Source organism: Staurois parvus, unplaced genomic scaffold (genome assembly GCF_062004578.1).
Source record: "Staurois parvus isolate SC_StPar_1 unplaced genomic scaffold, SC_StPar_1.0 ptg000596l, whole genome shotgun sequence".
Classification (NCBI taxonomy): Eukaryota; Metazoa; Chordata; class Amphibia; order Anura; family Ranidae; genus Staurois; species Staurois parvus.
This window is the reverse complement of record NW_028318392.1, coordinates 1,693,962-1,706,021: the sequence shown is the minus strand read 5'-3', so window position 1 is coordinate 1,706,021 and position 12,060 is coordinate 1,693,962. Positions and strand designations below refer to the sequence as shown.

The following is a 12,060-nucleotide window of genomic DNA, read 5'->3' as shown; positions in this document are numbered from 1 at the left end:
TCCTACCTCAGTTTTATTACAGTCCCCTCATTGTTAATATACAAAGCTCATATAAACATCCAAACAATTTAAACAGGCATACAAAAATCCAGCAGAGCCAGCTGACTAATTTTCAAACAGGAGGTTCAATTCACAAAGCTAAGACCCAAGATAAGGATCCTTATTTTTAGTGACCGCCATTTTCAGTTAGGCCAAGTTAAATTTGAACATTACAGAAAATAATCTCTGGAATTCATAAAGTGTTGTGGTTACTCTTCAGAAATCAGTCTTGCAGTACTGCGACAACTAGTGGTATTTGCAACAGATAGATATACACAGGGGTGGACAACTCATGGGGCCCCCGGGCAATAGGAGATCATGGGGCCCCTGTGTCCTTGCCCACACTCAAGCACACCCAAAAAAACCTAAGGTACCAGGGGCATTTTATGGGGCCCCCTACTGACCCCAGGCCCTCGGGCAGTGCCCGAGTGCTCGAATGGTCAGTCCGCCCCTGGATGTACATGTCTGTATGGTATGTATATGAATCTGTCACAACTCTGACAGAACTGTCACAAGCATCTCTTCTGAGATGTGGTGACATTTTACAGGCAGAGAAGCTATTTGGAGAAGTTGGGAGAGTAATGGAATCGTATCAAATATAATTTCCAGAGGAACTTACCCACTTCCCCCGGGTGGACATTGTATGATGTAAGGAGAAAAGAAGAAGAAGTGAAGAGTCTGCTACAATACTGCATGGAGCTAGCCAAAAGTGCTACACGGACCCCCCCTTTATCCATGTCACCCGGACTATTTCTAAATACTACTAGACTTTTCAGACTTTGGTCCAGTATTTGCGCTGATTATCATTACTTTTATTGGACATTGTATGGTGTCCTGAGCGTGAACTGGTTATATCAGGACGATGCTGGTATCAAAATTTGCAGCTGGCGATTCTCTTTGCGGCAGATGTGATTTGAGTTGCTCACCAGCCACTCGATCACTTCTGCAGGTGGTGGAAAGGGATCCCCCACTCTCCCATAGATGCCTTTCCCAGGCTCTCCCATCCAACCAGGGAGCCCGGAACCAATGCAACTGATGGCAAACTGACCCAAGATCTCCATGTTGTTCATCCATTGCGATAGCAATAAATTTGATTAAAAAAATGTAGACAAAAAAAATTAAAGTGCCCCAATCCCCCTTTGCTTACAAGCAAATGTGAACACATACAGAAGTCTCGCACACATATAAACAGTGATCACACAACACTTCTAACATATCAAGAAGGGGCGAGGGCAATAATTTTAGCTCCAGACCTCCTGTGTAACGCTAAACTGATAATTTGTAAAAGCGTTGTCTACAGAGATTTTTTAGGTATCGTTGTTTGGCGCTATTCCACAAGCGTACACAATTTTAAAGCATGACATGTTCGTAATCTATTTACTCGGCATAACACCATCCCCTAGATTGTAAACTCCAAGGAGCAGGGCCCTCTAATCCCTCTTGTATTGAACAGTATTGTTACGTTACGGTCTCCCTCCATAATGTAAAGCGCTGAGCAAACTGTCCTGTATAATAATAATCTTTTATATTTTACCAAAAAATTTGGTATTATATAGTGTTTGCGTGCAATTCATTCAAGTGTTTTTTTTCCACAAAAATTGTGCTTGAAAAAAACGCTGAGCAAATACAATGTGAAATAAAAAATTGCAACAACCACCATTTTATTCTCTAGGGTCTCTGCTAATATACACCCTATTCCAAATTATTATGCAAATTCTATTTAAGTGTCACAAAGATGAAATATTTTGTTTTTCAGTTTAACTCAAGGATGGCATTGTGTCTCAGGGCTCTTTTGATCACTGAAAACAATCTCAGACACCTGTGATAATTAGATGGGCCGGTGAGCCCAATTTAAGGAAAAACTACTAAACGAGGGTGTTCCACATTATTAAGCAGAGCACCATTTTCAAGCAATATGGGGAAGAAAAAGGATCTCTCTGCTGCCGAAAAGAGTGAAATAGTTCACTGCCTTGGACGAGGTATGAAAACATTAGATATTTCATGAAAACTTAAGCGTGATCATCGCACTAATAAGATATTTGTTGATTCAGAGCACAAACGGGTTCGTGCAGATAAAGGCACATTGAGGAAGATTTCTGCCAGATCCATGCATCGGATCAAGAGAGCAGCTGCTAAAATACCATTACATAGCTGCAAACAGATATTTGAAGCTGCTGGTGCCTCTGGAGTCCCACGGACATCAAGGTGTAGAGTCCTCCAGAGTCTTGCAACTGTGCATAAACCTTCTATTCGGCCACCACTAACCAATGCTCACAAGCAGAAATGGCTGCATTGGGCAGAAAAATACATGAAGACTAATTTTCAAACAGTCCTGTTCACTGATGAGTGCCGTGCAACCCTGGATGGTCCAGATGGATAGAGTAGTGGATGGACACCCTGTTCCAACAAGGCTGCGACGTCAGCAAGGCGGTGGTGGAGTCATGTTTTGGGCCGGACTCATGGGAACAGAGCTGGAAGGCCCCTTTAGGGTCCCCGAAGGTGTAAAGATGACCTGTGCAAAGTATGTGGAGTTTAGGACTGACCACTTTCTTCCCTGGTACAGAAGGAAGAACTATGCTTTCCATAATAAAATCATTATCATGCATGACAATACACCATCGCGTGCTTCAAAGAATACCTCTGCATCAATGGCTGCTATGGGGATAAAAGGAGAGAAAGTCATGGTGTTGCCTCCATCCTCCCCTGACTTCAATCCTATTGAGAACCTTTGGAGCATCCTCAAGCAAAAGATCTATGAGGGTGGGAGGCAGTTTACATCCAAACAGCAGCTCTGGGAGGCTATTCTGACATCTTGCAAACAAATTCAAGCAGAAACTGTCCAAAAACTCACAAGTTCAAAGGATGCAAGACTTGTGAAGCTGCTATCAAATAAGGGGTCCTATATTACAATGTAACGTGACCTGTTAAAATGTTTAAAAAGTTAAAATGTTGTTAAAGGTTTGATTGAAATAGCTTTTGATTTCAGTAAATATGCTGCAAACACAACAAATGACAATTTTCAGTTCTTTACAACCTATAAAGTGTTTTGAAACTTACTGTGCGTAATAATTTGGAACAGTGCATTGGAAGTTTTTTATGTTTAAAAAAAATCCTGTTATTAGGAGGTTTGTTCAATAAAATTTGAATTGTACTCTTAATAGTTGATAACATGAGAATTATGCTGACTGTTATTTACATCAATTATTTAGGTAAATGAGAAAAATATCATTTGCATAATAATTTGAAACAGGGTGTATATAAAAGTTTGGAGGTTCTGAGTAATTTTCGAGCAAAAAAAAAAACAAAAAAAAAAAACAAAACATTTTTACATACAGTCAGGTCCATAAATATTGGGACATGGACACAATGCTAACATTTTTGGCTCTATACACCACCACAATGGATTTGAAATGAAACGAACAAGATGTGCTTTAACTGCAGACTGTCAGCTTTAATTTGAGGGTATTCACATCCAAATCAGGTAAACGGTGTAGGAATTACAACAGTTTGCATATGTGCCTCCCACTTGTTAAGGGACCAAAAGTAATGGGACAATTGGCTTCTCAGCTGTTCCATGGCCAGGTGTGTGTTATTCCCTCATTATCCCAATTACAATGAGCAGATAAAAGGTCCAGAGTTCATTTCAAGTGTGCTATTTGCATTTGGAATCTGTTGCTGTCAACTCTCAAGATGAGATCCAAAGAGCTGTCACTATCAGTGAAGCAAGCCATCATTAGGCTGAAAAAACAAAACAAACCCATTAGAGAGATAGCAAAAACATTAGGCGTGGCCAAAACGACTGTTTGGAACATTCTTAAAAAGAAGGAACGCACCGGTGAGCTCAGCAACACCAAAAGACCCGGAAGACCACAGAAAACAACTGTGGTGGATGACTGAAGAATTCTTTCCCTGGTGAAGAAAACACCCTTCACAACAGTTGGCCAGATCAAGAACACTCTCCAGGAGGTAGGTGTATGTGTGTCAAAGTCAACAATCAAGAGAAGACTTCACCAGTGAATACAGAATATATATACAGAGTGAATACAGAGGGTTCACCACAAGATGTAAACCATTGGTGAGCCTCAAAAACAGGAAGGCCAGATTAGAGTTTTCCAAAACGACATCTAAAAAAGCCTTCACAGTTCTGGAACAACATCCTATGGACAGATGAGACCAAGATCAACTTGTACCAGTGATGGGAAGAGAAAAGTATGGAGAAGGAAAGGAACTGCTCATGATCCTAAGCATACCACCTCATCAGTGAAGCATGGTGGTGGTAGTGTCATGGAGTGGGCATGTATGGCTGCCAATGGAACTGGTTCTCTTGTATTTATTGATGATGTGACTGCTGACAAAAGTGTTTTGGGCAATATTATCTGCTCATATTCAGCCAAATGCTTCAGAACTCATTGGACGCTGCTTCACAGTGCAGACGGACAATGACCCAAAGCATACTGCAAAAGCAACCAAAGAGTTTTTTAAGGGAAAGAAGTGGAATGTTATGCAATGGACAAGTCAATCACCTGACCTGAATCCGATTGAGCATGCATTTCACTTGCTGAAGACAAAACTGAAGGGAAAATGCCCCAAGAACAAGCAGGAACTGAAGACAGTTGCAGTAGAGGCCTGGCAGAGCATCACCAGGGATGAAACCCAGCGTCTGGTGATGTCTATGCGTTCCAGACTTCAGGCTGTAATTGACTGCAAAGGATTTGCAACCAAGTATTAAAAAGTGAAAGTTTGATTTATGATTATTATTCTGTCCCATTAATTTTGGTCCCTTAACAAGTGGGAGGCACATATGCAAACTGTTGTAATTCCTACACCGTTCACCTGATTTGGATGTAAATACCCTCACATTAAAGCTGACAGTCTGCAGTTAAAGCACATCTTGTTTGTTTCATTTCAAATCCATTGTGGTGGTGTATAGAGCCAAAAATGTTAGAAATGTGTCCATGTCCCAATATTTATGGACCTGACTATATACGTGAGAAGTGGCAGAATTGTCCCGATGTTGAAGTGGTTAATGACAAATTTCATCACAAACTGTCTGAAAAGATACAAAGCCATAAATTAGACATGCAACACAATTAACAATTTGCTCCAACATGGAATAGAGGTCTTATGTACTGCCACTTTTCTTATCACTGATAAGGCGGTACTTTTTTTGTGAATCTGAAATAAAAATAGCGCCATACAGTAAGAGTTTTTCAAAGAAATACTTGAATGTGTCACATGCATTGGTACCAATAATGAAATCTTATAGGTTTTTTTATGAACTTGGTGCAAGGCTTCCAGTTTCATACATACCACCAGAAATGTGTGTCAAATTCCTTATTGAATTGGCCACAGAGTGTCCGAGGCTGGTGTTAAAGCTTCGTAAATTGAGCCCAAGATCTATTATAACTGCCTGCAAGCTTTTCAGTGACACTGAGCCCTGAGCACAGCGCTGCTTGCTGCTATGCCCTTCTGTGTGACAGGCACACTGTCTGGACAGAGTCTTTTATTCAATGATGCCAATCTTGAACTTTTGTCAGGCTCAGCGTCACTGTGCTGAATGTGCACACATACACACTGGAAGCATGACCATCCCTCTCCAGAGTGCGTATATATATTTATTTAAAGTGGAGCTCCAGGCTCACCACAAAAAAATTAAAAGTCAGCAGCCACAAATACTGTAGCTGCAGACTTTTAATATAAAGGAGACTTACCTGTCCAGGGATCCAGCAATGTCTTTACCTGAGCCATTTCTTCAATCGGCTTCGGCTGCAGGCGCCAGCATCTTAAAGCTGAGCTCCACCCAAAAGGGGAAGTTCTGCTTTAAGGACTGCTCCCCCGCTCCCCATAAAGGATTGGCACTTTTGGGGGGCAGGGGGGTGGAGCAGGTACCCAAAATGGACAGGTACCCGCTCACACTTCCGGTCCGATCGCCTAGGCGATCGGAAGCGGAAGGTGTCCTTCCTCCCTCCCTCCCTGTAGTCTTTTGGAACACGTGACAGGTCCCAGAAAACTACAGGACCATTCACGAAGCGCAGCACTACTCATGCATGCACAGTGGGTACCCAGTTGTGAAGCCACAAGCTATCACAGCAGGGTGCCCACACTGAAGGTGCCGGCCTCCTGGAATACAGGATGGCCGGTGAAACAGGCTGCAGGGGAGGCACCACGGCACCACAGTTTTTGTAGCTGCTGACTTATTTGTTGACCGGTGAGTGGAACTATGCTTTAAGTAAGGGAAACCAGTAGTGAAGCCTTGCGGCATCACAGCCATTTCCTACTGCACAGGCGCACTGCACTTTGTGAATGGTCCTGCAGTCTTCTGGGACCTGTGAAGTGTCTCAGAAGGCTGCAGGGAAGAAGAGGGGGCCAAACTTCTGGCTCAGATCGCCGCAGCGCATCTGACCGGTAGTGGTAGTGGGTACCCCGTTACCCCAAAAAAAGTGCCAAATGTGGCAGTGGAGAGAGGCAGAATGTAGACAAGTGGAACTTCTCCTTCTGGGTGAAGTTTCGCTTTAACGTTTTGTTTTTTTTGTGGACCTCAGCAAAACATTTTTTACTTCTCAGCAAAATAAAAAATAAAAGAGCAACAGATAACTTTACACTTTAAATGTCAATGACTGAATAGATCATCTTGTCAGAAGCTGTTCTTAAAGAGTCTTAGTTATAATGTTAAGAGTATATAGTGCAAGCCAAACAATCTAGAGGAACAACATACAATGTCATGGAGAAGCAGGAACTCATTAAGAAAGTTCACACCATGGGCATTCACTGCTTGCTGGTGCATTGAGATGCTAACTGTGAAACTTGCAGGAAGCTCTTTATTGTGGATCACATTGTTTAAGAGCTGAATTTGTACTTGTACAATGTTTTTGAGGTGCTCACTCTTTTCTAAATAAAAGGGCTCATTACAATAAAAAAGGAAAAAGTGCCAATTCCCCCAGCAAGGGTCCCTTCAGCTAAAACTGTATATATTAGGTTTCTGTGGAACCTCTTCACATGTTTATTTGCAGGTTGATAGGTGGTAAGGATCTCAGGGAAAGGGAGGAAATGACTGTTTACTTTCTGTAGTTCCGGGTGAAAGAAAAAGCTTATAAAAAGCTTGTTTTATGTAATGATCCAAAACAACAACTGCTCCCAATCGACAGAGACATCTCAACTCCTACAGTTCAGCGCTAAGCAACTCACCATACTAACAGTCATAGGACTGTAGTATACTCAAGTCAGGTCTCTGAATACCCCCAACAGCTGTGACATTTGATAAACATTCTATTCAAAATCTTCTTTGCGGATTTTCAAATTGTAGTCATTTTAAACATGGTATAACCATAGAACTCAAAATACTTTAGACATGAGGATCAACAAGTAAATTTAATCAGAACTATCCAGAAAACACTGCTGTTCTGTTAAAGGATAAGTGCACTTTCACAAAGAGTGCATATATCCTTCCTGCCAGGCCCCTAAACTAAAGTAACTCACTACTTATTTTCCTGCATGTCATGGTTGTGGACTGCTATGTGAAAGTGAACTATCCTGTAAAGTTGGTAGGTTCACTAAATTTGAAAACAAAAATTTATATAATCAACTGCAGCCAGAGTCAAAAAGCATTAACAGAGCTTCTAAATGGGATACAGTCCCCTGGTACATTCCCAAGCTTCCTAACTAGGAGATGGTGGTATCCATAGCCAAGTTGTATGTCACCTAAACTTCCTTAGCCAATGACAAACGTAGGATACCGAAACTCACACAGATTTTTTTTTTTTTGCAGTAAGGCAGCTAGCTGCATACCAGGTCAGGATAAAGATGAAGAGCTACAGCACTAATAGTCTGTGAAGTGTTCCTTACATGTAACTCACTGTGAATATTTTATGATCAGGTTCAAGTCCAATGCCACAGCACTGATCACAAGACCAACTACTAGAGGGAAACTGTGATCTCTTTAGGAAATGTATTGTTGAGAAAAAAAAAAATCTGTAAGGATGTATTGAATTTAGACCAACAGGATAACAGGTAAAAATTTAAAGCTGGCCATACACAGAATTAATTCAGTCTGGTTTCTGATTGTCAGCGCCATCCTGCCCAACATCCATCCATCTGAAAACAAAAGGAGTTGGATGGAAAAATAGCTGAACAGCGATTGCATCCAGTCATCTGCAGCCACTCTTTGGGTATTCTGACAGCCATAGATGCTGGCTGTCAGAGTGCAATAGGCAGCAGAGGAGATTTGCCCATCCATGCCATTAGTGTGGATGGAGGAATCAATAGATTTCTCCTGTTTAGTTCGTATTCTCATAAAATTAATCAATAGGTTTTGATTTTCATATACCAACAATGATAGCATTCCATAAACCAGAACTTTCATTTGAATTGTAATCTGCGGAGAGTTTCAGGTGATTTGATAATTCAATTCAATATAGGTTCAGTTGATCTTGTTATGGATAGTAATCTATACAAAAAAAAGGCCATGTGTAAGAAAAGTGTGTTAACTAGAACATCTCTTGCTGCCCACGGTTGTCATTTCTCTATAGCGGAGTTGAAAATCACAGGATTCTGACTGGTTGCTATGGGCAACAAGACATTTTTTGGGATTGTTCCTAATATGTCAACAGGGCAATACCAGCTTATACAGGACACGGAATTAGCTAGATCATACCCCTAAAACCCCTTTATAGAAAGTTACTTCTAATCAACAGAAATGTTATTTGCGGATTTCCATACATTTTCTACAACCTTTTGACTTTAATGATAAAAATGCACTTGTATAATCTCTGCAAGGCTGCAGAATATACATGACCAAAAAACTGGCTGTAGGTCATACAGAACAAAAGTATTGCTATAATACTCTTATAGAATTGTAAGTGCAAAAAACATTATCACATCACAGGAGTTATTCGTTTGTCTGTAAATATCTTTTATTAATGTTATACATAATATTACATTTATGAATCAAATCTGGTGAGCTATCTCCCTATAAATAAAACCAAAAGTTTTGAGAACATTAAATGACAGTCCAAAGAAATGTGTAACACAATTATGGACTATCATTTTATTTTCTCAAAATTAAATAAATGAAACAAATGTGGTGTGCTATCTCCTCATAAATAAAACCATACATTCTGAGTGTGAGTACATAAGAGTAGTGAGTGCAGCAATCTTCTTCTCTGATATTATCACTTTAATTGGAACATAGCAGCGCATAGGTCTTTATCATTTGCAATATTACATTTATCTACAAGCAAAATATTTAAAAAATACAAAAAAGATAAAAGAAAGAAAATAAAAAAAATGTGTATGTTACCGTCACTATCAACAAGAGAATATGCCCATCCATTGAATGTATTACTTTTTACGAATTACAAAAATGGCATGTTCCATATACACAAGTATACTACAATAGTACATATAACAATACACAAAGGTAAACTTTACCTTATCAAGATGATTATGAGGTGTGCCAGAGATTAATTTGTCCTGTAAGCTGTGAAAATGTAAGTCAAAGAATCAACATTAGGGTAACATTAATTGCTCCTCTGTAACAGAACAAACCAAACCTACAACACCATTCATCCCCTGCTAATACACTTGGCTTTGCTTTATTCTTCAAGCTCATTTTGTAATCAATACATTTGGAAATCACATCGCTTTTATTATTGAAAACCAAAATGTTCTTTTTAGTTTTGAATAGAGTATGGAGCAATGGAATATTTTTGTAGACACAACAGGAAGAGAGAAGAAATTTCTCCAAAATGATGAACATTTTCATTTTAGGTAGCTGCCACTGGAACAAATGTCCCCAGTGAAAAATGTCCTCTTTCGTGTTTTGGAGGCAACTCAAAATTTAGAATTTTCTTGCATTTTCAGTCCTGGCAACAGTGATGCCAAGAGAGTACACGTCTTTAGCAGAGGCAAAACAAATTAAACCTGACAGAGGTTCTAACCCCTCACCATTCTATGGCTTTACATACATAAAAATCAAGGTGTCAGGAATAACAAGAGTAGATGTATATACACTGCATTTAGAATGCATTAAAACATTTTTATATTGTAAAGTGCTGAGCAAACTGTTGGCGCTATATAAATCCTGTATAATAATTAAAAAAAAAAACCACACACACAAGAAAAAATGCAAAAAAAAAACTAAAAAATGGGCAACAGAAATTGCCTTCAGATAATGCAACAACAAAGTTACATTGTTGACATGTGTAGGAGTATGTACCACAAGCTCAATAACTCATTGAAGACTGTAGTGCAGCACATAGAGAAAACCATAGTTAAGGTGTCCCCAACGTAAAATAAACAAGAAAAGGAGTATAGGTGGCCTAAATCAGATGCCTAGGAAAAAGGTATAAATGTATCGGCCTTCCTTACAACTGCCGCAATGATATGTCAACCTGACGGTATAATAAAAAAAAAAAAGTAAAAAACAGCATGTGTGTTGCCAAGTGTGTTGTGAAGTGCAAAGGCAGGATAAGAAGGTAGAAATTAGATCAGTAGCCTCTTAGTAATGAGGAAGGGGGGCATAAACATGCATATTTATCACAACAAAAATATACAGTAATGCAATTTATCACAGCTTTGTAAAGCTATGTAGATTATCCTACAATTAGGAACTGATCACAGACACAGAACTGCTAGCATGATTGAAACCATCCATGTGGATAACATAGTTGTTAGAAAATTGAACCATGTATCATGGCTAACACATATGTACTTGTACTGACCAAGCTATCATGACAAAAGTGACAAAACCAGATTAGCTTATTTTCACTGTATGGTATTCAATAATTTAGAAGTTTCTGGATAGCAAGACTCTGAAAGAGACCCCATTGCTGTGCATACAAATAGCATTCATTTGCTTCAGCAAAATATCCAAATTAAATTGCTAAACAGACAATATAAGGCCTCCCCGGTGGGATGTGCAGTTCAATATTGTCTACCAGATTACATTCACGTGAATTGCAGAATACTCTCAGCTCCAGGGGGCTGGCAGGGACTTCAAAACAAAACATCTGCAAGGTCTAAGCAGATCAGTCAGGGGTAAATTGGTAACAGTGGACATAAAAGAAGGGAGGGAAAGTGTATGTGTAGACAAGCTGCTGGAGTGTATGAGGCTCTGCAGGAAATGTAACAGCGGTGGTGTCAAGTTTAATCCCTCGCAGCTGCTTCATCTTGAAGGGATTGCTTTAGCTATTTAGTACCTGCAGTTAGGGCAAATCCCTGCTAAAGAGGGAATCAAAGCACCATTATTAAATAGCTGATTAGATGGGTCAGAATCAACACTACCTAAATGCTTCAGCATGTACACATTTATCAACTGAATAGGACACCATTCCCAATCTTTACACTGAAGAGTAAACAGACTGAAAAGAAGAGCACATATTATATAAATATGATCTGTCTAGATATTTCAAATTTGCAAGGATGTAGATGTTTTTTTTAAGGCAAGAGTCCTCCACACTTGTTAAGGTCATACAGTACCCTTTTTTTTCTGTTTATTTTAACTTATATTATTATTATTATACAGGATTTATATATCGCCAACAGTTTGCACTTACAACGTGAGGGCAAACAGTACAGTTACAATACAATTCAATACAGGAGGAATCAGGAGGGCCTTGCTCGTTCGATTACCATCTAAAATTACTAGTAATGCAGCAGAAAAACAGGATTTCATAACGCATATATGAAAGGCATTGCTACCTGTGCTTATCTCACTACTAGAGCTTCTGAGAGATCCAAGATGCCACAGACCAATTCAAATCAATAAATTACACTTAAAACCTAACATTTCAAGAAACTAATTGTGGAAGAAATACAGACCTCTTTCTCAAAATGTTAGCTACCTGGTTTTCACGATGAAGCAGCAACTTCAATACTCTTCCAGACCCAGTAGGCAAATCAGGAGTTCCAGATCAGGGACTTTGAAAGTGACTGATTTCAATCTAGAGACAACCAGGCAGCTACCTTTTTCTGAAGGGCAGCAACGACAGCCCTCTCATGAAGAGTATTAAAACAAAAACAAAT

At 39.6% G+C, this 12,060-nt stretch overlaps 1 protein-coding gene across 5 annotated transcripts in view; it reads right to left on the bottom strand.

Annotated features, from left to right (window-relative positions):
* Positions 1 to 12,060, bottom strand: part of ZNG1A (Zn regulated GTPase metalloprotein activator 1A) — an 87,410-nt gene that overhangs the window by 9,927 nt on the left and 65,423 nt on the right. For all 5 annotated transcript variants that reach the window (XM_089692588.1, XM_089692591.1, XM_089692589.1 and 2 more), the window contains one exon: positions 9,466 to 9,514. In XM_089692588.1, coding sequence (XP_089548714.1) covers positions 9,466 to 9,514 — 49 coding nt within the window. The remainder of the gene's footprint in view (positions 1 to 9,465; positions 9,515 to 12,060) is intronic.